Genomic DNA, 22,860 nt, shown 5'->3' on the forward strand with positions numbered 1-22,860 from the left:
ACACCAGAAATCTGCTTTCGTAATTGAACTAGAGTATTGGCCCGAAGCTTGTATTGCTGCCGTGGTTGGTGATACAGGGGTTAATTAAAATTTAAATATATCAAGTCACAACAACATCACATCAATCAAGCTAGTTCTACTTTAAATTTCTAATGTAGACAAACCAAATATTATACTCTTAAGAAACTGTTTGTTCCTTCTAATCTCTGAAATTATTTTTATGATTCTAGAGTAGTTAATTTACATGCCTGAATTAGTATGTTTTATGTAGATTCATTCACTAGAGTTAGGGTATGATTTACTACGCAGTGAAAAATCAACTGTATTCTTAATTGAGGCAGTTTAGAAGAAATCTCCAATTTCGATGGACAAACTCAGATGCCACAGTGTTGCAGGGTCAAATACAATTCCATGTTCAAGGAGTAATGGTTTAACCAAAGATACAAATCTTGACATTCAGCTTGGTCCCATATCTTGATGTAAGATATATAGTGCTAAGCTATGTTTGGAGTGTATGCACATACACTGATCATCTGAGATGTGGAGAAAAAATGGCCCGTGGTGGTTTGGGTTTGGGTTTTTTACAGGCTTTTAAAGCTTCCTTTTTCACATAGACATATCTCCTTCAGTCCACAACTCGTTACAGATTGAAATAATTTTTGACATGTTTCTTTAAAACTCCCCCACTGTCCCTATAAATCTGACAAATGGTCAATTGCCTGCTGTTATTCATACCTGCGTTTAGCAGCATTTTCAGTGGAGAACGTCAGCTCAACACTCAGTTAACGCGTGACATTTCTGTAATAGCAGAATCCGGGAATTTCCACTGCTTGTCCCAGCACAGTATGAGGTAAAGAGTCTCTGTGAATAAAGTCACTATGGAAAGGCACACTGACTATTTTTCAGATGTCACCACCAATTTTGTGCTCTAATCCCAGGTTTAGCTGTTTTAAAATAGACACAAACATTTAGGTATTGTCAGGCACTTGGAAATCGTTGCAAATACAGGTAAATATCCAGACAACATTCCTCCAGCTAGAGCATTTTTTTTACCTCTTCATGTTGAGAATGCTTGAAGACTTCTGAAGGCTACAGAATATAGCTCATTTACTCTGACTTCACTTCACTTGTTACTAGCGTAATGAATTAACCCAAGTGGAAAACACAGGCAATAATCATAGAAGACACTTCCATTATAGACAAACTTTTTGGAAGTCTGAATATGTTTTCTAAATAAATAGCAGTTTCCATTTGAATTAATAGGTGAGAAAGAGAAATTCAGAACATTTCAGGACATACTAGTATTAGATAACCATAACCTCTCTGATAAACACAAGGGGAAAACCACCTACACTCCTCTCAAACTGTTGTATTTTCCAGCTCTATTATAGAAATATTTTCCATGCAGTTTGCAATTCTGGGGTTTCTCTACTATGAAACACACTCCTTTTGCAGATATTTTTTTCGAACCACTACTGATAAAATATTCTCTGTTTTGAAAGATTTGCTCAGCAATGATGATTTAAATTGCTTTAGGTAATTTTTATTCTGTTGGCACAAAACACTTGACTGAAGAACATGAATTTGAAAAAAGAAATTAGCTCCTCTAACTGTGTTTTCCCACAGAAGAGCTGTAGTCATGTTTCTTACATACTTTAGCAAGGAAAAAAGTTAAATCACTTAAATTTGCTTTCTTCCAAGCACTGACACTTTTTTAACAGATACTCAGTTAATTTCAGTCTCAAATATTGGCAAAAATGTCTTTAGCTGTAGGATCTCAGAGATGGGTTCCGCTCTTTCTTGGTAAAAGTCAAGCCCAGTTAGCAGCTCCACATCCCGAACACGTGCAGAATGAGCCTGAACTCTTTCTTCAACCCATTCAGAAGGTGACTTATTTTCCTGCCAAAATAAACAAGAACAATGTTCAAATGCATAAAAGGCACTCTGTTGTTTGGTGGTGGTGTTAGACAATAACCAGTGTTTGAACTGGTTTGACACACTAAAGGCCTCCAGTTGGTAAAACTTCTTTCAGGTTTTCCTAGACATCTGTGCAGCCTTGCATTTAGGGATCTCATTTAAACAGAGTCAAATGGATGTCCCCTCTTCCCACTTTCAAAATTATGCTGAAATGGCAAGTATGACTTTTAACTACAAAGAACAGTTGAGTCATATTTTAAACACACAAGTAAGGATAGTTTTAGTTACAGTATAAATTAGCTGCAGGGCTCAGGCTAGCCAAACAACAGCCACCTGGCAACCTGAACAAAGTCCTTGCAGCAGCTCAGTCTTGATTGTCGGACAGCAATAATTATTGCTAGATAGCAAAAACAACTAAGCAGTAATCAATCAAAAATGTTATTGTTCACTTCTTTTACTACAAAGTTGTTTTGCAAACAGATGGTAATTTCCTTTTCGGTTTCCAATATCTGATTCTGACACAAATTGTTCACTAAATTTATGTCACTGCAAGGCACAATAAATATAAAATACAATGATATTTGGGGGCTGTTGCTAAACTTTAGAAATAATAGATGTTAGTTTCTAAAGTATAGAGAATAATTCAATCCAATTGTTTATTTTGTTTATTAGAGAGTTAGTCAACTCTCAAGAACCAAAAAGATGACTGGGCAGTTGTGGATTATCCACACCACAAAAGTGGAGACACCCAAGTTGTTTCTAAGCGGTGCAAGCTTGCACCTGCCTGGAGTTATGAGTTCAAAGTTATAAATAAACTAAATAAACAAAATTGTATTGCTTTGAGGGCCAGTTCAAGTCTGTGCCGCTATACTTCTCTGTGGGGAGACTCTGATACACGCATTGAGCAAAGGAACCTTCTGCATCCCGGAATTTATGGAACACTCAGCTGGCTTAATGATACATATTACACTCAGCTAACTTATTTTGCTTGCTACAAAACATGAGATTTACACTCTTAGTGGTAAGCATAGATTTTATTTCACTCAAGTATGAATTTCAACTGTGGGACTATCTACCTAAATGCCTACTGCCTAATTTTGATAAAGGTGGAACAAAGGATTGAAGGAATTCTAGCTACACTGAAGGGAGTACACTCAAAGTCCTCTGATACCTCTGGAGTAAGTTTATGCTGCAGTCTTCCATAAAGCTATCTCATCACCCTGTTGGCTGTGCTGCTGTTCTCAGCTCTTCTCAGGTGACAGCATTTCCAAGTCCTCCTATCAAACCCTCCTTTCTTCTTCTTCCTTGCTTCATAACAGTTCATTAGTTTCCAACTACCTCTCCTGGAGCTTCTTCCACTTCTAGTCATCACTTTAGCTCTCAACTCACTCTCAGCTCATGGAGAACGAATTCATTAAACACGTAGACTTCTAAAGATTCTCCAGATGACTGGATCCCACTGGGAATCAGTTCACAAAGCTCACTGGCACACAGGAGCATAGAACTATACTTACAGCACAGCTTTCAGTGTTGTCAGGTCGATGAGGAATGATAAAAGACAAAGCATCCAAGGAGCCTGAACAGTTCAGTGGAGTATAGGACTTGTTCTTGCAGCTAGTCAGAACCACAAAGTAATGGGTTGGGACAGGGATTTCTGTATTGTTTACATGCCTACAAAACAAACATAAGGGATAAGGAATTTATCTGGATATCAAGTATTAAAAACACTGATGCCATTAGTAATTTATAGAATTGATCTCAGCATAGATCTTCCACTACTATATGACTTTTATTTATTTTATAATTGAAATAAATACCTGATGGGATAGGCAGCCTCACTATCTGTTTCATGAACAGCCAAACACGCATGGATTAGTCCTTTTGCACAAGCGGTACCACTGAAACCAGTAGGATTGCTTACATGGTCAACATTCTATTTTTCCAAAGCCAGAGATCTTTACATCTTAAGGAGGCAGGATAGAGCATCGTGTTTGCCCTTCATTACATTAAGAATTTCAACCACATGAAACTGAACTGGAGAAGAGTGACGAGAAAATTAGCCTCAGGTTCCTTGACAGCAAGAAATGCCAGAATGATGACTTGTGGCTATGTGCTATAGAAACCAGTTTAGGATACCTGATTCAAAATGTCTTCGCCTCCCTTTTTTGGCTATTCTGCGAACCTCGTCACTTTTGTGTATAAACTTTCGAGGAGCTGAATGCTTCCCAAATTCGCTGTACATCTTCAGTATTCAACCAAACACCATCACTGAAATCGTTATACGGGTTCCTATGAATGACTAACCGTGCTGAATAAAACATGCTTATTCCAAACTGTAGACAACATTATGTGGTCGACTGGCTATTACAGCATTCTGCTTGGAAGGAAGTTCTAGTCTCTCCTCCCTTCCACCCTCCTACTTCGTGGCAGAGCTGATTTTCCCATTCTCAAACCAGTTTTGACAGATGTGGTATTAAGTCTAGCCTTGAATAAAACATCTCCAGTGACAAATTCAGCTGTGCAGATTTCCCAGCACTTTTCTACTAAAGTGTTTTTACTGTCACAAGGCATTTCCCCCGTATTTGGAACAGTCTAAGTTGTTTGTTCTTATCCTGTTTTTTCCTCTTGCTGTCCTCATTCACTAACATAAATAATTGGTCTTTACCTTTTATATTTCTCTTTTATAGATTTTTTTTTTTTATGTAAGTCTTCTCTTACTCCTGTTTCTACAAACAGATAAATTTTAAAATGTATTTTATGCTACCAGAGCTGACTAAAATGTACCTAGAACTTGTCAGACCTTCAAGTGACCTGTGTAAGCCACAGCCATGCAAAGATGCCACTCACGAACGTTACACTTTACATTGCCGGTTACATGATCGATTGAAGGCAAACACAGAAATCTGACCTTTGATAAAACACATCAGTTTGAGACAACAGAGGGAAAAACCAAACAGGTGAGTGAGCACAACACAAAAGCGATAAAATTATGCTTAAGGACATCTGCAGGTTTAGGTATCGCATATTCTCCCAGTATTTCTGTTGCAGAGGCCCAAAAAACTCAGCATAAGTTCGGGAAACAAATTACTGGTCTGTATCTGTGCATGTACATAGATACAATGTAACTGCAAGGCTTTTTTCTCTTTACTGGAACTTCAACTTCTATAGTACCATATAGTATTTGATGTTGTATGAGAAACAGTGGATGTAGTATTATAAAGGGAATGCTCCATTCTCTGTGATACTTGTTTCCAGTTCTTTTTGAATAGAAATTTGTTTGTGTGGAAATACAGTAGGAAATAACCTGGAGTTTCACTTCTGGCTTTTCCATGTACTTACTGCTTAATTTCGTCAAGCGTATCAAAATGGCCATCATAATTGTAATCGAACACTGGTCCACTGATAACATTTACTCCATTCCTTTCTCTAGCGTACTCCCGTAGAAGCACATTATGGAAATAGTCCCATATATCTGTCATTAAAAGAAAATATAAGCATATTTAACATAAATTTGAAGTTATTTCACCACTAAAGAAAAAGAACATATTTCCTTTTTCACTATAGATTAATAATAAAAAGTTCCAAACTAAACTGCCTGCAAAGTCAACTCTTTGTTACACAAAATTTGGATTTCATCAGAAGGGGCATATTCTCAGTCGCCATTGAAAGAGCCACGGTAAATGCTATTACAGCTCTGTAAGGTCCGTTACACTACTGGAGGTAACACATTCGATCTAATGCTGAAGCTACAATTCTAGAGCTGAGGGGGTCTTCCTTTCTGGCCTATCTGCTAGCACCTGCAACTGTGTCAATTAGTAAGGACTGAGGTAATGGCTTTCTGAGAGGAATATTTACCACCTGAGAGTTAAGTCTACTGAATTCACGCCAAATATCACCAGGCAATTTGGCTTATTTCACACTTGTTATTTTGAGAAAATACAATTTGTACGATATAAGCTAATAAGACTATTCAAATATTTACAGCTATCAAGACAGTAAAAAACAGATGGATTTGGGGGGTTGAGGGCATCCCCTATGATTTACCTCTTGCTTATGGTCTAGAGTAACTTCTTGTATGTTTAAATCTCTTGTCGATTTTTTCTTGGAAAACTGGATTTTTCATAATGTCTTTGATTTACTTGGAAGATTAAAGCCACTTAGGTCTCTGTTTTTCATATGGCATGAGTGAATGAATACATCAGATCTGAATGCATTAGACAGGTAGTTAAATCATCGCTTTTCCTCCATCTTTTTCCTTACACAATTCCTCTTCCTATCTAAAATGACCTGGGCCTAAGAGGATAACATGCAGTTTTAGAAAATTTCTTATCAGTGGTTATGAACAATGTGAGTCAGGCTGGATGGAAAGAGTTAATGTAGCTGTTGTGGTTTAACCTCATCCAGCAACTAGGACCATGCAGCCACAGCTGACGGCTCACTCCCCCTTTCCCCTCTGGAAGGGTAGGGAGAAGAGGGAGAAAAGGAGAGGAAAGGGAAGGAAAACAAAATCCTTGTGGGCTGAGATAGACAGTTTAATAGAACAATAACATTAAAGGAAAATAACAATAATAATAATAATGATAAAAGAATATACAAGACACAGGTCACTCCCAGCACGCAGTGAATTGGTTGCCCAGCTTGACTCAAGCAGAGATCATGGATTCCTCCCCACCTCGGCCAATCCCCATTTATGTACTGAGCATGATGTCTATGGAACAGAATATTCCATCAGCCGTTCTATTGTTCTGTCTAGGCTCCTTCTCAGCTTCTATGAGAAGCTGAAAAAGACCTTGACTGGTATAAACTTCACTTAGCAACAACTAAAACAATATGCACTATTGACATTCCTTTCATACCAAATCTCAAAACACAGCAACCACTAGAAAGAAAATTAACTCTATCTCAGCTGAAACCAGGACAGTAGCTTACTGCACTTTTGTAATAGAAACATCTGCCCGAAGTAAATATCCCAAGATCAATATTGTCTGGTTTGAGTTTCTGCTTGATGAAACAGGCACTGTATCGGGACATTGTTTACAAACTTTGTCTTGTCCTCTCTTGAGATCTCGCAAAAGGAAAGAAAAAGTGCCATTTTCATTCACCTTGAGCATAAACCCATGAGTTTCATAGTTAGCATTTCATATTAGGACAGCACACAGGAGATGAAGAGAAAATTCAAAAGTGAACAGGTATACCTAAGCAGAGGTCAGACAGGACTATACACAGAAAAAAAAAATTAACTTACGTAAGTGTGATTTAAAATTTCACACATCTACTTCTAAAAAGTTTTGAATATATTTGCACAAGATATATTGGATATACTGCAGGTCATGCATTAATGTTTTTAAGTCCTTGTCATAACTTTATCAAATCCAGAACGATAATTACAGAAAATTAATCAAAATTAATCAAAACTTTGCAACCTACCTCTGAAAGCTCTATACATGGGAACAATATTGCTGGTGAGTAAGGCATCATACTGTTCAAGAGCAGATGAATTGAAGTCTATATAAAAGAACAAAGTATAAACTAATGAAATACTATACAAAGACGAATTTGCTTCCTAGGTCACTATAAATTGCAGGTACATGTAATTCAATTGCATTTTACATTTGAGCATGAATGTATGATCCTTCTACAAACATATGTCCAAATTTATTTGTACAATCTATTCAAGAAATTAATTATCAAATTTGACAATAGGAAATGAATATTCATACAGAGGATGAGGGACAGCCCTTCACTCCAACCCTTTACATCTTTCCAACCAGTTTTCATCACATTCAAGTTGTTCCATTTTTTAAAGAAAAACATAAATTTTCTAAACTGAAAATATTTAAGCGCAAGTCCTGCTTTTGGTCAGTCTACAAACACTGGAAGCCTTTTTCTGCCCAACATGCTGATCCAAAGAAGTTTGTGTTGGTGTTTGGGTTTATGTTTAAACATAAACCCACATCCAGCTGATTAAGACTTTCTAAGCTCTAGCTATAAAAAGAACCATGCTCACTGGGAGGATAGAGGAAACTGTGGGTAAAGGTCAGCTCTTCTGGGTAGTTGGAACAATTTTGGCTCCGAGCAACAGGGATTCTAACATCAGCCCGCAGACAGTCTGAAACAGTGGGAGGAAGAGGAGATGTGTTTTCCTGTGAAAAGGGAAAAAAAAAAAGTATTACACCCACAGCTGTGGCTAACCCAATGCTTTGTATGGTTTTAACTTTCTAGAACGGACTTCACTGAATATTCTCCTATTTTCATAGTGAATCAGGTCAATGAAAGTAAGGGACACTGATGTTTTCTGACTAGTGTTTTTCCTCTACTTCTGTTTTTAGGTAATTCAGGGAAATCCTTATGCAGCACGTAAAATTGTAGTAGCAAAATAAGGTTATACCTTAGGCAAAAACAGGTGACAACTTTGGCTCATTCGTCACTTTTACATATTTCTGGAAACACAAACTTGATGTCACATCCTCCTGGAAAGCAGCTAGTATATAAAGATGACACTATAACCTCATCTTAGCATCTGAGATTGCTATCTCCATAATAAGAGTCTGTGTTGATGAAGAGTTTAAGCTAAATAAATGCATAGCAAATTCAGTACATTTTACTGGCTAGCTTTACTAACTCAACTAAGATAAATTAACATGCACACTAGCTAAGATCTGGCCAAAGGTGATTCTGATGAGTATAATTGTTTCTACCTTAACCTTTTTTTCTATAACCTTTATTGTAGTTTTACGATAACATTAACTAGAACGTCAGAATATGCTTCTCTGTGTTTAACTGCATTTTCTTTTTCATACTCATTTACATGTAATTTATTTTCATTTTGGTAAGAATGGAACATATTTATTTGCTTTATACCTTTATAAACAGTGGTTAAACATTTACACTGATTTTCAGTACAATTTTTTTTTTGATCAATTAAAACTGAGCAGAAATAAAGAACTGGAATGTTCTTCTTGTGCCTCTTTGTACTCCTTGATTTAACTTCTTTACTTACTTTTATGATGCCCATATTATAGTTAGGTTATATATTAATGGAAACTATATATACCACAGTATATACAGAGGGCAGTCTTTTAGAGCTGCCTGTCCGTCACATATGTAATACATCATATAACCTGTATTTTCACAAACACTCCTATATGTTTAAGAGATGAAGGCTGCTCATGGCTATTTCCATTGGACGTCACAGATAAAAATTCTCCAACTGAAGAAATAAGAATTCATAATGAACCTACAAACTCTCAAAATACTTAAAAAGCAACCACTCTAAGAATACTTCATCTTGTTTTTTCAAGGATCTACAAGTCAGCAAGTAAACAATATCAAAAGCTGTTGAGAGACGAGAATAGCTGTGTCTGTGTCACCTTTTAGTACAAGATCAACAGTTAATGCAACTCCAGATTCCTCTGTGAACTAACACACTCACTCTGCTATGTCTCTTCATTTCTTTTCCTCAAAATAGAGGAATAAGCTATTTTTAAACAGATTGTCTATGAATAAGAATAGAATGATTCTCAAACAAGCTGTGGTTATTTATTAAGAATTGAGAACTTGACAGTGATAGCCACCACCTCAAAACTTCAGAATCAGAAGAAAACTTTCATTGCCAGTTCAACAGCTTTAACCCTTTGGCTCCTTATCTTTCAGGTCAGAGAACCATAATGTCTTCTGAAGGAAATGGTTACAACTGAAAAACGGCTTTGCCTGTCACATCACCTTTTCTGATGCTGGTTATTTTCTTTTGACTAGCTAGTGATTAATGTTAAGAAGCAACATGAGTTATTTTATATACATTAATAACATTAGTTATTTGCATTACGTGACAGACTTTAGGCACCTGCTCTGGTCTGTCATGTCAACTTCAGCCATCTCCAGGAATCTTTTTTCGTAGTCAAGAAGAAAAAATACTACACTATAAAAAACAAAACTACCATAATCCCCAGTGCACTGGGCTTTAGTTACAAAAATCTCAGTGATGCAAGTTCTCATTGCTGTTTTCACCTCTTTGCGGGACAGATTAGGTTTTTATATATTTTAATATATTTTTACAGTAAACTTCAGTGATTCTGTACAGAAAAGCTATTTAAAGTCCACAGCTGTCTGCAGGCAGGTGGACGGACTACCTTTTTGTGAGAAAATCTGCCTTCCTCCAGAGCAGATAAGTATAAAACCTCAAGAAAATACATGTCCTTCAATCTTAAATTCTCCTTTGACTGAGAATATTAAGTAACCAAAACTCTATCTGACATCATTTATTTAAGATCTGTAACTACATATTATTCATAATATCCCTGATTCTGATATCACATGCAGGTGCATTGATACTGTGTGGGCTTGATCAGCCAGCCAGCCCAGTTTCAAAACTTCCAAACCACATAAAACCAGCAAAACTCCAGCTCGCATCATCTATCTTACTGTTTAAGCCCTTCTTTATAGCTACCTAATGTCAAGAAATGCCCCACCTTACAAATTGTATAAATCACAAATTGTATAAATCACTGTGCAGGCTTTATCTACAACATAAATAACCTAGGATGCAATAAAAATTCTGTAGAAATTGCAATTTCCTGTCATTCCCAAGTATTGTAGCCAAAGCTTACAGTCAAAGGCATTAGCTCTATCCCTCTGTCCTTCTACAGCTGCTATAATTTATACAGCTTTTTTCTCTTGATTAGCACATGTTGTAATAAAAAATCATGATGTCAGCTTATTCTCTAAGGTAAGTCAGTGAGTGAGCTCTTACACTTATAACTTTTCACCGTTGTGTCTCTGAAAGTATTACAGAGGAAATTTATTCTTTCTTATTCTTTCTATAGAAAACATACATCATTGTATCAGTCTGCTGTGAACTGTGCCCTCCAATACTTCAGTCTCAGTCACCCACTGCTTCCCGCAATGTTGCAGAAACCACTATAAGAAACTCCCACAAATATGTATTTCTGTTGATTTACATGCTATAATAGGCAAGAACTTTATGCACTTCTTTTCCAACTGAGAATTTGGTTTTTAACAAAGGAAAATGTCTGAAAAGTTATGTGCTTTTTTTGATTTTTTGCTGCTGGTGATGAAATATTAAAAAGATCCCAGCTCTGGTGGAACTTTTTAATCTTTTCAAAGCAAAATCAGAAAAAAGCCTGCCCACAATTAACTGGTTTTCGTTTGGGACATGCACTTTCATAGTAAGCTAGAAAAGCAGATCTTCAAATATGATGAAGTAAAAATAATCTTTGTCGAAATGGACATTTGTTTCACTGACTTTAAGCCTTCTTAGGGTTAGATTTGTGATCCTTCACTCAGATCGTGAAAATCAGTAGAAAATATGGAGTAAAACTTTCTGAAATACTAACATTCTGGCAGCATATATTTGATTAAAATAATTTCCCCATATTTGTACTGATAAAATAAGAAATCATGTACTCATCAATAACAGTTCTCTTCAGACAGAAAAATCAGTATAAAAGATATTTCCTCAGGGCAAGTTAGAAAAAGTGTCAAATTATAGGGGGAATTAAGCCCATGAACGTCCACTATTTTATTGACCTTGAAAACTCAAACAATTTATTCCAGACCCACATACCTTTGAACTCTCAGAGGTTCATTCAGCTATTATTACATTTTTTAGAAATTATATAATGTAACAGAGAGCAAATAATCAGAACATACAGAAATATGCATTAGCACAAACTGTCTTGCAGAGTTGTACAAAGGTTTGTTAGTAGTAAAAAGATCGTGATATTCATAGAAAAGCTTAAAGCTTCTGATTTTGGAAATCACGTCCACCTTTTCCTCAGGAATTGTCAGGCAAGACAGAGCACTGTCCTGACAACTTATCCCTTTTCCAGAACAGGCTTAATGGAACCAGCTTACCAGCAGCTCTGTTCTATATCTTTTGTGTCTCTAACAGATGGTCATTCACATTTTTTTGAACAATATTTTAAGATAGTTGAAACTTAAAAGATATTAAAGACACTTTTTCAGTCATAAGGGCCTTAGGTCACATGATATCCACCAGTCCTTAACCAGGATTCCTGATGAATGAACCACATTTTCAATATGTTATATTATATATTTAGGAATAGTACAGATATTTGATAACTTACAGGCTTATTAACAGTGTATGCAGTCCACAGTGGCATCCAGATATCATAGCTGTATCCACTCACGTACTGATGATGCGAAAGGAGGCAATAGACATTTTTCTTCTGAAGAACTTTGGGTCTCCCATATGGCAAATGATACGAGTTTGCCTTCTTTACTAGAATTTAAGCAATAATTATTGATTCATTCTTCTATAACATTTTGGATGGCACGGAGGTTTAAGAGAGCAGAGAAAAATGTAAATTAAAACATTAATAAATACAATTAAAATCAACAATAAACATGGACATGCGTTTCCTTAAGCTCTTAGCTTCTGAGTGGAATAACAATGTAGAAAATAGTTTTCACGTTATGTTTAACACACATAAGTCAATGTAATGTATCAGACTTGCAAATTCTTGTTTCTTTGCAGTTTCATAGCAATAAAAATCTTTTGAACTTGTCTTGCCAGTGGAGTGAAATGTACATCTTATTTGGCTAGGAAGCATCACAATTCTTCCTAAAATTTTCAGAAATCCCGTATAAAAGCATACAGAAATATCTATGGGAATTTTTGATCAGAGAAAGGAGAAATTATGGTTACAAGGTGGGCAATCTGAGTTATGGCATATAGCCTAGAAGTGCTCAGGCATTATCCAAAGACTACTGAAACCTGTATGTTTTTTTCCAAGATTTTAATGGGATTCAGATCCAGTTCCTATGCATAAATGTTGCTATAACAGTATCAATTAGCATTTTTTTAAAGAAATGCAAATAAAAATGAAAAAAATTATGCTTCTGACTTGGCTGTCCTACTTGACTTTAAATTGTAACTCATATTGCAAAAATTCCCACTGAAACCAATAATATAAAATCTAAACCAGGCACAGGTTTAAAAATATTGCTGTCCTTTTCATTAATTGCTACTTACTGTCTTCTGTGGTGAGATTTAACCTCTGATTTAGTACTAAAACATCTGTTGTCTGTAAAATATAAGAGAATCATTCACAATGAATCCATAGTTTAGAAAAACCAATTAAAAGAGAACACACTTGACAAAGACGATTAAAAGATCCCAGAAGCCACTGCTTACATTATTGCACGAGCATCCCAGATCATCTGCGGGAATCAGATGGGAAACTGGACATGAAGAAGGAGATGAGTCTTCTGTTGCATGTGAAGGACTATAAAAAGGTTTTTTTAAGAGGTGATTCAAACTGCCATGTGTTCCATTGTTTGGTGCTGGTGTAATATGCAGCAAATCTGTTGAAACATTTGAAATTTGTAAACATATTTTAAAGCTATGTAAAGACTTAAGTGTCACTTTAAAAAGTCATTATCTTTCAAATTCTATGCCTTTCCTATGCATTCATTCTAAATATAGAAGAAATAGCTTATTCAGTTATCTAAATGATTATGGTAATGCCTGCCATCACCTTTCAATTTTCTAGGTATGAAGGTTCATTGCTATTAAGAAGGTTCTCTGCATTAAGATTTGGTAATTATGTATTTGAGTACTTTTGATTCAGTTTTATACATGGCCATAACATTCATAAGATTAGATGATTTAATGCCAAGTACAAATATGATTGCAAATGCAACATATTGTGAAGTGTACTAGCCTATTACATTTTTGTGTGATGCTTTAATCCATATTTTCCAAGGCATATACTTCCTAATTGCTCACTGCTGGGACTGCAATGGTCCATCTTAAGTTATGCGCAAGAGCGGTAACTCTCTACAAGATTCTTATCCCAAAATTATTCCACAGGCATCATTTCAACAGCAAGCCCACATGGCAGGAGAGCTTCTCTCTGATTCTTCGCTGGACTCCTTCTGCAATCAGAAACAACCTTCAAAGCAGAACAATTTCTGGCAGTTAATTTTTAGCACTGTACAGGAGGCAAAAGAGCACAGCTTCAGTGTTTTGTATGAAAAACCTAGCTTCTGCATGAATTCACTGAATATTTAGTTACTCTTAGCTCTTACAACAATGGTATTTGAAAAAACTGTTGGTTTATCATCTAAAGTACTGGATTGTTTCTACTCACCACACATAAGGTTGTAAACCTCAATGTTTTCAAAAGCATCCACTTCTGTTTTCTCTTTAAAGCTTGGGCCATATGCTAAGAATATAGCCTAGATTGTAATAAAACAAGAGTTGTTATCTAAAGGAATCCAAATTCAAAAAAAATTCAGTTGCCTTTTACAGAAACAGGGACACTGAACAAAATACAGTCTTTTCACAGTTAATATACAGGATTGTTCTGGTAAAGAACACAAAGTTTGCCCATTGTATATAATTTGAAGAAAAATGCAAAACGTAAGTTCATTTCTCAGGATACCTTAAACTATATAATGAATAAGGTTGGGGCCGGGGGTGTTCTTTAATATTTTGATGCATACTTACGAAAATTATTGTTTGCTATGTTTCAAATGCACACCTTTTTATGTTTTCATTGCAATAGGCAGTAACAATGCAATTTCAACAAATGCAGAGTCATGACACTACCTAAAGGCCAATATTGAGCTAGAAATATAAACACTGGGGAGTTGGGGTTGGTTTGTTTATTTTAATTCATGTTGCATTCTCAGAAATCTTTGGGTCACTTAAGCCTATAGCCGTGGCTAAAGCAAAAGCAGGGAACTGTGGAGACCCATCCCAAGCTCAACAGAGACCTGCATCAGTACTTATAAGGCTCCTGAGCTGCCTGCCATAAGATACAGGAAACACGACTAAACAGGACAATGATCTGTTCTAAAATAATATCCTTCTGTTCCTATAAGTAGAAAAGGAATTTTTAATTTATTTTAAAAAGACATTAGGACATTTTGCTCCTTTACAAAGAAAAAATATTTCCTCGGTTATTGTGTCGCCAGCATAAAGTTATCTATGATTAAGGTTAGCACAGTAACCAGAATTTACCTCTTCTTTCCATACAAACATTCAGCACCATTCTGATCAAAATATTGACATAGGGTTTTAATATAGTTGTGAAGATCTGGAAGAATCTGATTCTTAGGCACAGGACATGGGACTAGTAGTGGTGTACTAGACCTTACTTAAAGGTTCACATCACAGAAAGTACATGAAAAAGCAAAAGCTCAAGACCTCAAAATATTTTCACTGTAACCAGAAGTGAAAATGAGATGAAACTGCAATACAGGCTCTACTAACATACAGGTTACACTAATGACTTTTTTTCTCTGATGATATGATTAAGTCTTGTAAGATAAGCAGAGACAATGATATTTAGTTTATTTGAGCACACAGGCTTTTAGATGGTCAACTGAACTCCCAGAGCCTATGGAGTTTTTTCAGTCATTGCTTCAGTAGAAGAATGAAAGAATGAAAGAATTCAGTGTCCCATAGCTAATCATGGTATGCTTGGTCTACTGTAGTCTATCTGGCTCCATGCAGTTAAGATAAACCCTGACAAGTTTTCCCACAGAGTCCCAAGGAAGTGGGCCTTGTACACATCAATGAAAAACAATGCGAATATGTGGACCCACTATGTGTTCACAGTTTACATGTCTGGGTGACATGGAAGAAAAAGCATACTGCAAAAACTATCAAATATTCTATATTCTGGTGGTTCACCTAGTACATTGTGTTTTTCTATATAAGAACATATAACATATATAACACTTTAATAGAAATCATCTTACCTCCATACTTTTAAATTCGTTATTATAGCCATGGTTACCCCTATCACAAGCTGTGTAACGTCTGTCCCTAAGGAGAAACCATCATATAGTGTAAATAAAAATGGTGCAAATAGAACCACTTAATAACAGTTACCCTGACTCACTGGGCTCTGGATCATGTCTTAAGAACTGACTCTGGCATAACATTGTAGTACTTTTTGCTCTTCCAGTGTTCACTTTGGTGAAGATCTCTCTCTCCTGTAACAGAGATTGCTATGGATAGAAATACATTATCCTAGGTAGCTACTGAGTGTACAGTCAATCTGTTTTAAAAATAAATGGAAAAAATAGCTATTTTTGAACTAAGGCCTTCACCTATCTACAAGTTTCAGGACAAGTGTTTCAGAATAGGTGTAATCTGCTTAGGAAGAATGCCTCAGTTATATTCTTTGGTATCTGCATTTTAATAGAAAGCTTATAATGGGAGAACTCTGCTGTTAGCGTCTGTAGAACAATATAAATAAGACTGCAAGGAATTTTGCCTTACGAGACAAGGGCGTTTTCACCATGGATTCTAAAGGGTGAAGGAGAGATGTGAATGTCTGTGATTATAGAATTAATAACACGTCAGAATAGTCTGGGTTATAATGACTAACACTTGTTTTAATTTACCCGTTGCTGAGATAATGGAAAGATAGAGATAGTCATCCCATACTGATTCAATGCACTGCTGTCAAGCAAATGTATCCTGTTTTCAGAGGCACAAGAACAGTTGAGCACAGTTTAAGAAAGGCTGAATATGAGATTTTTCAGTGGGCATTTCTTTTTATATGTCCAGGACAATTATTTGGTTGCATCAAAATAAACAATCAAGTCATATGCTGATAGGGCATTTTCTACTATTTGAATAGTCTTGAAATTCTAAGTTGGCTTGTGCTTCCCCTTCTACAACCCTGTAGCTCAGTAAATACAGCATTGCTAGTAACACCACAGGCTTTGTATTGAGTTTTCAAAGCCTCAGGACTAAGGCTTGTCTGAATTGCTTTTGACTTGCTTAGAGATATTTTTTTATTGATTAGCTCTTATTGCAATTTTTTGTAATGACGAGGCAGTTAAGACTAATTTTTTATCTTATCAGTTTATCTTTTCATGGCAAATACATAGGTTTTTTATACATATAGCACTAACAATTAGTTATTCTGTAGAATTGAAACCCCCAAGGCTAGAAACAACCCACCGATGGTAAATTAAGGAAATGCAGATCTGGAACTGAGCAAAACCAGACTTAGAGGCAAGGAAGAGAACAAAGAACAAATATCTAACACATGTAGAATGCACCATATCTAGTGAACTGAGATGTAATGTTAACTAGCAGGCCAGTGAAGAACGAGCAAGCTGTAGTGTCAGCATACATATAGGAGGGACCCCATAATGAGGAAGAGAAACATCAACATCACGTTCCTCCTAATGAAGGACTCGATGCTGATTACTGGCTGTATCCACACATGCACCAGGCTGAAGATGTCAACCTTAGGACCCAGAAGGGCAGTAGACTGTAACAGCAAGAAAAGGACTAGAAAGGCTTTGTATAATGATTTTAAGTGCCTTTTTTGGGTTTGGTTTGTTTTTTGTTGTCTTTTTTTGGGGGGAAGGTGTTTAGACTTTTTCTGTGTAGTAGTATTCATTTCTTTATTTTCTTTTTTCTTCCTTTTTTTTTCTGTAAACATTTGATCTAGAGTAATGATGATTCTTTTATTAGACTGTTAAGATTTGAATTGTACTAATAATACATTCTTGGTTTTACATATAAGGAAAATTTGCTTTTTATACATATAAGATTTTAAACGTAACAAACATGGAAAGGTAACAAGTCTGAAGCAAAACAGGAAACGAGGCATCAGTGAAGGAAATGAAAAGGATGAGAATGGGATGAAGAAAGATAACAGTCACACAAATTATATTACCTCACAGCTAGCCACTGTCGATCCACCAAAAGATGAACTTTATCAATACGAATGTTGTTAGCATAGTGGAATCGTTTTGGCAAGTCAGGTGTAAGATAAGGCTTGAAGTGCTGAGGGGATCTTTTGCACTGTGAAGAGGAGAGAGCCCAGTCACGAGTTTTGCTCAGCATCAAAAATAAACCCATCATTCAAAATTACCACAAACACCTTAGTGACGCGAATGTAAGCACAAAGCACGTTATTCACAGATAGCTTCTTGGATAACCTGCAGATCTCATTTTTGGCCCAAAGAAGCAATGGCTTTTTTTGGAACTGTTTGAAAATATACTGGTATAACACGTATAGCAAGTTCACAACTACTGTGGTAAAAGTACTCCTAAGGCTGAAAGACATTTAGTAGCAATGTTTAGTCTATACGTTCATACTAACATCACTGGCATCTAGTATGTAAGATTACACTCTGTAAGAGAAAGTTCCCTGGCAGTTTATTTCTGCCATCTTCTACTACTTTAGCATTCAATAAATAACAATGGAAAGCAAGTATACGTAACATAGCACAGCCTAGGGTTTTAGTTGCAAGACTCATGTCATGTAAACATCCAGTGTTCAGTTGTTAGCTAAAGGCCTTAGCTTTTACATACACATTTAATGTGTTAATTTAACTGTTAGTAGGCATGCCATGAATGAGTCCAGCGTTGAGAGGCTAATGGCAACCATATGACATACTGCAAAGATTTAATTACATGTAGCCATCAAAAGCCGTTCCAGCTGTCTGTAAGCATCATGGCAATGTTTCAGAAGTGTTGCTCCTGATCCGGAATCCAGCAGGAATCCTGATCAGAATCCAGAACATCTAAAATGCTGAGGGAAGAGCTGCTAGGAAGCTGGGAAAGCCAGAGAACCTGTTTTACCACACAGGCAGTACAAACTATACCATGCCTGGCGTCTGCTCTGACATCTTCACCTCTAAGTACTAGGACTGTATACTCTGCACAGAATGACATTAACATGTGAAATGAAAGTAAGTGTGCCTAGACAGTCATCAAAGAAACACAGTGGAATACAGGAACATGAAAAATAAGGATTCAGTGGGATTGCTAGCCCAGGAGAGGAGGTCATTCTACAAATGATAGTCTAATTAAAGGGAAAAAAAGAGGAAATCAACATATAATATGACTTTATGTCTATTGATGAGCAACTAATACACAACACACAACTCCCTTCTCTGCCTCAAACCCTCATTCTAAGAACTTGAAAGGGACAAAATATACAAACTCTAACTATGAATAGAAAAGGAAAGAGGAAATATCCTGATAACAGGCTATTCCTATCAGGCAAAGACGTCACATCTGTGTAAATATTAGCAGCTACAGTTTCAACTGCAGTTGAGAACATGCAAATTTTGCTATTCCCCTCACACTAATGCTCCTTCATATGACAGGCTCCACATTGTACAAAGCGGTAGGGGATGTAGCACTGAAAAAGCTCCTTCTGCTATTCCCAAACATTGATATTATACTCCTACATCTGCTTTGGATGCTGGGGAATAAAGGACGTGTTCTTATGTATTTAGAATCAAGAAAAAATTTAACAGGAACTGTCACTGACCGTTGGTCTTCAGTGCTACTACTACAAGCAAAAAGGCAAAAGCTGCATGGAATATCGCATAACTGAACTGTTCAACAGGTTTAAGTAAGACCTCTAGTGGTCATTTATCAGAAATGTACCCAGCTGAGACAGCCCAGCATTTTTCCAAGCTGAGAGCATTTATTGTAAAAGTACCAGAACATCTGTCTACTGTTTGGACTAGGACTAGTCACGGAACAGAAAACAAACTGGCAATGAAGAAAAGAAGGGAAAATTATGACAATACATAGACAGCATGCAGTTTAAGTTCCCCACAGCATTCTCCTGGAGCAACTGGCTGCTCATGGCTTGAAGGGGCATACTCTTTGCTGAGTAAAAAAATGTCTGGATGGCCAGACCCAAAGAGTGGTGGTGAATGGTGTTAAATCCAGTCAGTAACAAGTGGTGCTCCCCAGGGCTCAGTATTGGGGAGAGTTCTGTTTAACATCTTTATCAACAACCTGGATGAGGAGATTGAGAGCACCCTTAGTAAGTTTGAAGACAACACCAAGTTGGGCAGGATTGTTGATCTGTCTGAGGGTAGGAAGGCTCTACAGAAGAACCTGGACAGGCTGGGTCGATGGGCTGAGGCCAATTGTATGATGTACAACAAGGCCAAGTGCCAGGTCCTGCACTTGGGTCACAACAATCCCATGCAGCACTACAGGCTTGGGAAGAGTGGCTGGAAAGCTGCCCGGCAGAAAAAAAACTGGGGTTGTTGATCGACAGCCGGCTGAATATGAGCCAGCAGTGTGCCCAGCTGGCCAAGACGGCCAACAGCATCCTGGCTTGTACCAGAAATACAAGAATACAAGAAAGACATTGAGCTGCTGGAGCATGTCCAAAGAAGGTCAATGAAGCTGGTGAAGGGTCTAGAGCACAAGTCTTATGAGGAGCGGCTGAGGGAGCTGGGGTTGTTTAGCCTGGAGAAAAGGAGGCTGAGGGGAGACCTTGTCACTCTCTACAACTACCTGAAAGGAGGCTGCAGTCACTGAGGTGGGTGTCAGTCACTTCTCCCAAGTAACAAGTGATAGGACAGGAGGAAATGGCCTCAAGTTGTGCCAGGGGAGGTTTAGACTGGATATTAGGAAAAATTTCTTCACTGCAAGGGCTGTCAATTATTGGAACAGGTGCTCAGCATGGTGGTTGGGTCACCATTCCTGGAGGTATTTAAAAAATATTGGTAGGTCTGGTGCTTAGGGACATGGTTTAGCAGTGGACTTGGCAGTACCAGGTCAATGGTTGGACTTGATGATCTTAAAGGTCTTCTCTAAACTAAGTGATTCAATGATTGTATGATTCTATAAATATTTAACTCACTGTAAATTATAAATGCAAAGAAATAGAAAAAGACAACTTTCCTACAAGCATTCTAGTTTGTCCGCCACGTTCATCCCACATGTATTAATGTATATCCTGAACACTAAAAAAAAAAAAAAGACAGTGATTTATCTATCTATAAAAGTATCAGGAAAAACAAGCACTGTCACATCACCTTTCAGTAAAAGAAATAGACTCCCTCAGGGATTTCTTAAGTCAGAGGTTGTTCGTGGATCATGTCTAATAGCTCTTACAGGCCTGTCCTCCATTAATTTATATTTCCAGCCTCTACAACACCCTGTGGCAATGTGCTCCACAATGTCATTATCTGTTGTGCAGAAAAGTTGCTTTAACCTCACCTGGGTACAGCACTTGTGGTCCAGAGCTAACAGATGCCTACTTTGTAAAGCATCTCTGTGTTGTATTCTGTTCTATAATGAAGATATACCCTACTTTCTCCATGTAAAATCAGTCACTTTTCTTTCAAAGTGAAGTACAGAAAACTCTTTTGCTCTGAACAGAGATCCCTCACAGCAAACCTTTGTGGACCATCTTTGAACAACTTCCAGAACTCCCTCCTATGGTACACTGGAGTCAGTACACTATTTAAACTGGCACTGTAGTCTCAGTTTTTCAAAAACTGTGCTTTTTGATCAGATTCCTATTAAGAGGAACTATGAGGAAAAAATATGAAAATATTTACTCACTGTGAGGTTTTTAACGATCCCTTCTGAGTCAACTGTTAAAAAGAAAAGATGAATTAACATACATTCAAACCGCTAACGGTCCAAAGCCTCATCAGAAAAATTTTAGCATGCTTTTTGTCTGTAAAATTGGATTTCTTTATTAGCCTGTGAAGATTATGATAACCATAACCTTCCACAGGCAGGAATGTTATGTTTCCAAGGGTAACTGTCTATAAGTGTGGTAATCTCTGGAAGTACCTAGCATTTAGGGTACATCAAGACAGACTGTAGAAACTGCCATGGTGATGACTGCCTACACCTGAAGCTGACACATCATCAGAACCAAATTTTCTTCTCCCACTTAACCTCTGTTTGAAGTATAACCTTTTTACATTGAACTGGACCTGAAGCACTTGTCTTGTATTCCACTTACAGCAGCAGTCACAGAGAAAAATCCAGACTGCCTTAGTGACTTTAGCCTTTTGACATTGGCTTTCTACGAAACAAATCTTAGCACTTTAAAGAAGGAAAATTCCTTCAGAAAAAGTAAGGCCATTAGAGGAAATCAGTCAACAATTATATTGAGATTAAGACATATACAAAACGTCGTTATTCTCTCCTCTGCTTATTACTCTGCTCCTGTCTGACTTAAGACTGTCTTCTACTTAAACCGAGGAAAGTCTGCTTTATGTTGTATAAGTATTGTCCCTACAAATATAAATATAATTAGAAAAGATAAATAAAAAGTAGATGGGATCCCAGCTTTTATTTCAGATCTGCAAGAATTATGCCTTTTAGAATACTTTATGAATTCTATAAACTCACTAAATAGAGCATTTCCATGGATTTACCCCTCTCCGTTCTTTTCCCTGATACATAAAGTTTTGTGATGGTTTTGGTTTTTTTCAGTCTGGTAGCACAGTATCTCTTTTGAGTCAGAGTCAGCTCATATGGTTTCAATTTTGTGTTCTTTTGTGATACTAGCTAAAGGGCTCAACCAAGGCTTGGATCCTGCTGTTCTAAGATTCAGATTCTGTAACTCTGTACACGCAATTGGAAATAGTCATTGCTTCAAAAAGCCTGACTCTGCCAATGTTGCACAAGAAATCTGTGAAAAGCGATGTACTTACGAAAGACCTGAAGTTCCAGTTCAAAACAACAAAAGTATCTTTACTTCATCTTTCCACATGACAAGAAAATGCAAATCAGAGTCTGCAACAAGCGTGTCTAACCTTTAATTTCATCTAAAGGTTTTTAAGCTAGGTTAAGTGAGACAGAAAGCTGTTCAGTTGCTGATTACTACTGATTATCCATCTTCCCTATTTATTTATTTATTTCGTGTTACACTGATTGTGCAATCCCAGGACTGGTCCACACTTACAGGTAAAATAGTCCTGCGGAACATTTTTTGCTCGAATGCGAGCTGCAGGCCCAGCATATATGTAGAAATCAATCTGGTTGAAGTAATTCGTCATATATTCTAATTGTTTGCAATAGGTCATCTCCATCCCTAAAGGACAACATAGAAACAATTATTTTTTATATACAATATATGGCAAGGAAGATAAAGTGAATTATAAAACAGATTAAAACTAGAAAGCACACATATTACATGG

The 22,860-nt window shown here is 36.9% G+C and overlaps 1 protein-coding gene across 1 annotated transcript in view; it reads right to left on the minus strand.

Annotated features, from left to right (window-relative positions):
- Positions 1–1,355: 1,355 nt before the first annotated feature.
- The window catches only part of ENPP3 (ectonucleotide pyrophosphatase/phosphodiesterase 3), a 45,882-nt gene continuing 24,377 nt past the window's right edge, over positions 1,356–22,860 (minus strand). Inside the window, exons 13-25 of the mRNA XM_074580703.1 lie at positions 22,626–22,754; positions 21,266–21,297; positions 17,613–17,740; positions 15,670–15,736; positions 14,052–14,139; positions 13,094–13,263; positions 12,932–12,983; positions 12,024–12,178; positions 7,925–8,060; positions 7,345–7,422; positions 5,257–5,389; positions 3,432–3,588; positions 1,356–1,899 (exon numbers count right to left, since the gene is read on the minus strand). Of these exons, the coding sequence (XP_074436804.1) occupies positions 1,726–1,899; positions 3,432–3,588; positions 5,257–5,389; positions 7,345–7,422; positions 7,925–8,060; positions 12,024–12,178; positions 12,932–12,983; positions 13,094–13,263; positions 14,052–14,139; positions 15,670–15,736; positions 17,613–17,740; positions 21,266–21,297; positions 22,626–22,754 (1,499 nt within the window). The 3' untranslated portion in view covers positions 1,356–1,725. The remainder of the gene's footprint in view (positions 1,900–3,431; positions 3,589–5,256; positions 5,390–7,344; positions 7,423–7,924; positions 8,061–12,023; positions 12,179–12,931; positions 12,984–13,093; positions 13,264–14,051; positions 14,140–15,669; positions 15,737–17,612; positions 17,741–21,265; positions 21,298–22,625; positions 22,755–22,860) is intronic.

The sequence above is a fragment of the Larus michahellis genome, chromosome 3, assembly GCF_964199755.1.
Source record: "Larus michahellis chromosome 3, bLarMic1.1, whole genome shotgun sequence".
In the NCBI taxonomy this organism is placed as follows: Eukaryota; Metazoa; Chordata; class Aves; order Charadriiformes; family Laridae; genus Larus; species Larus michahellis.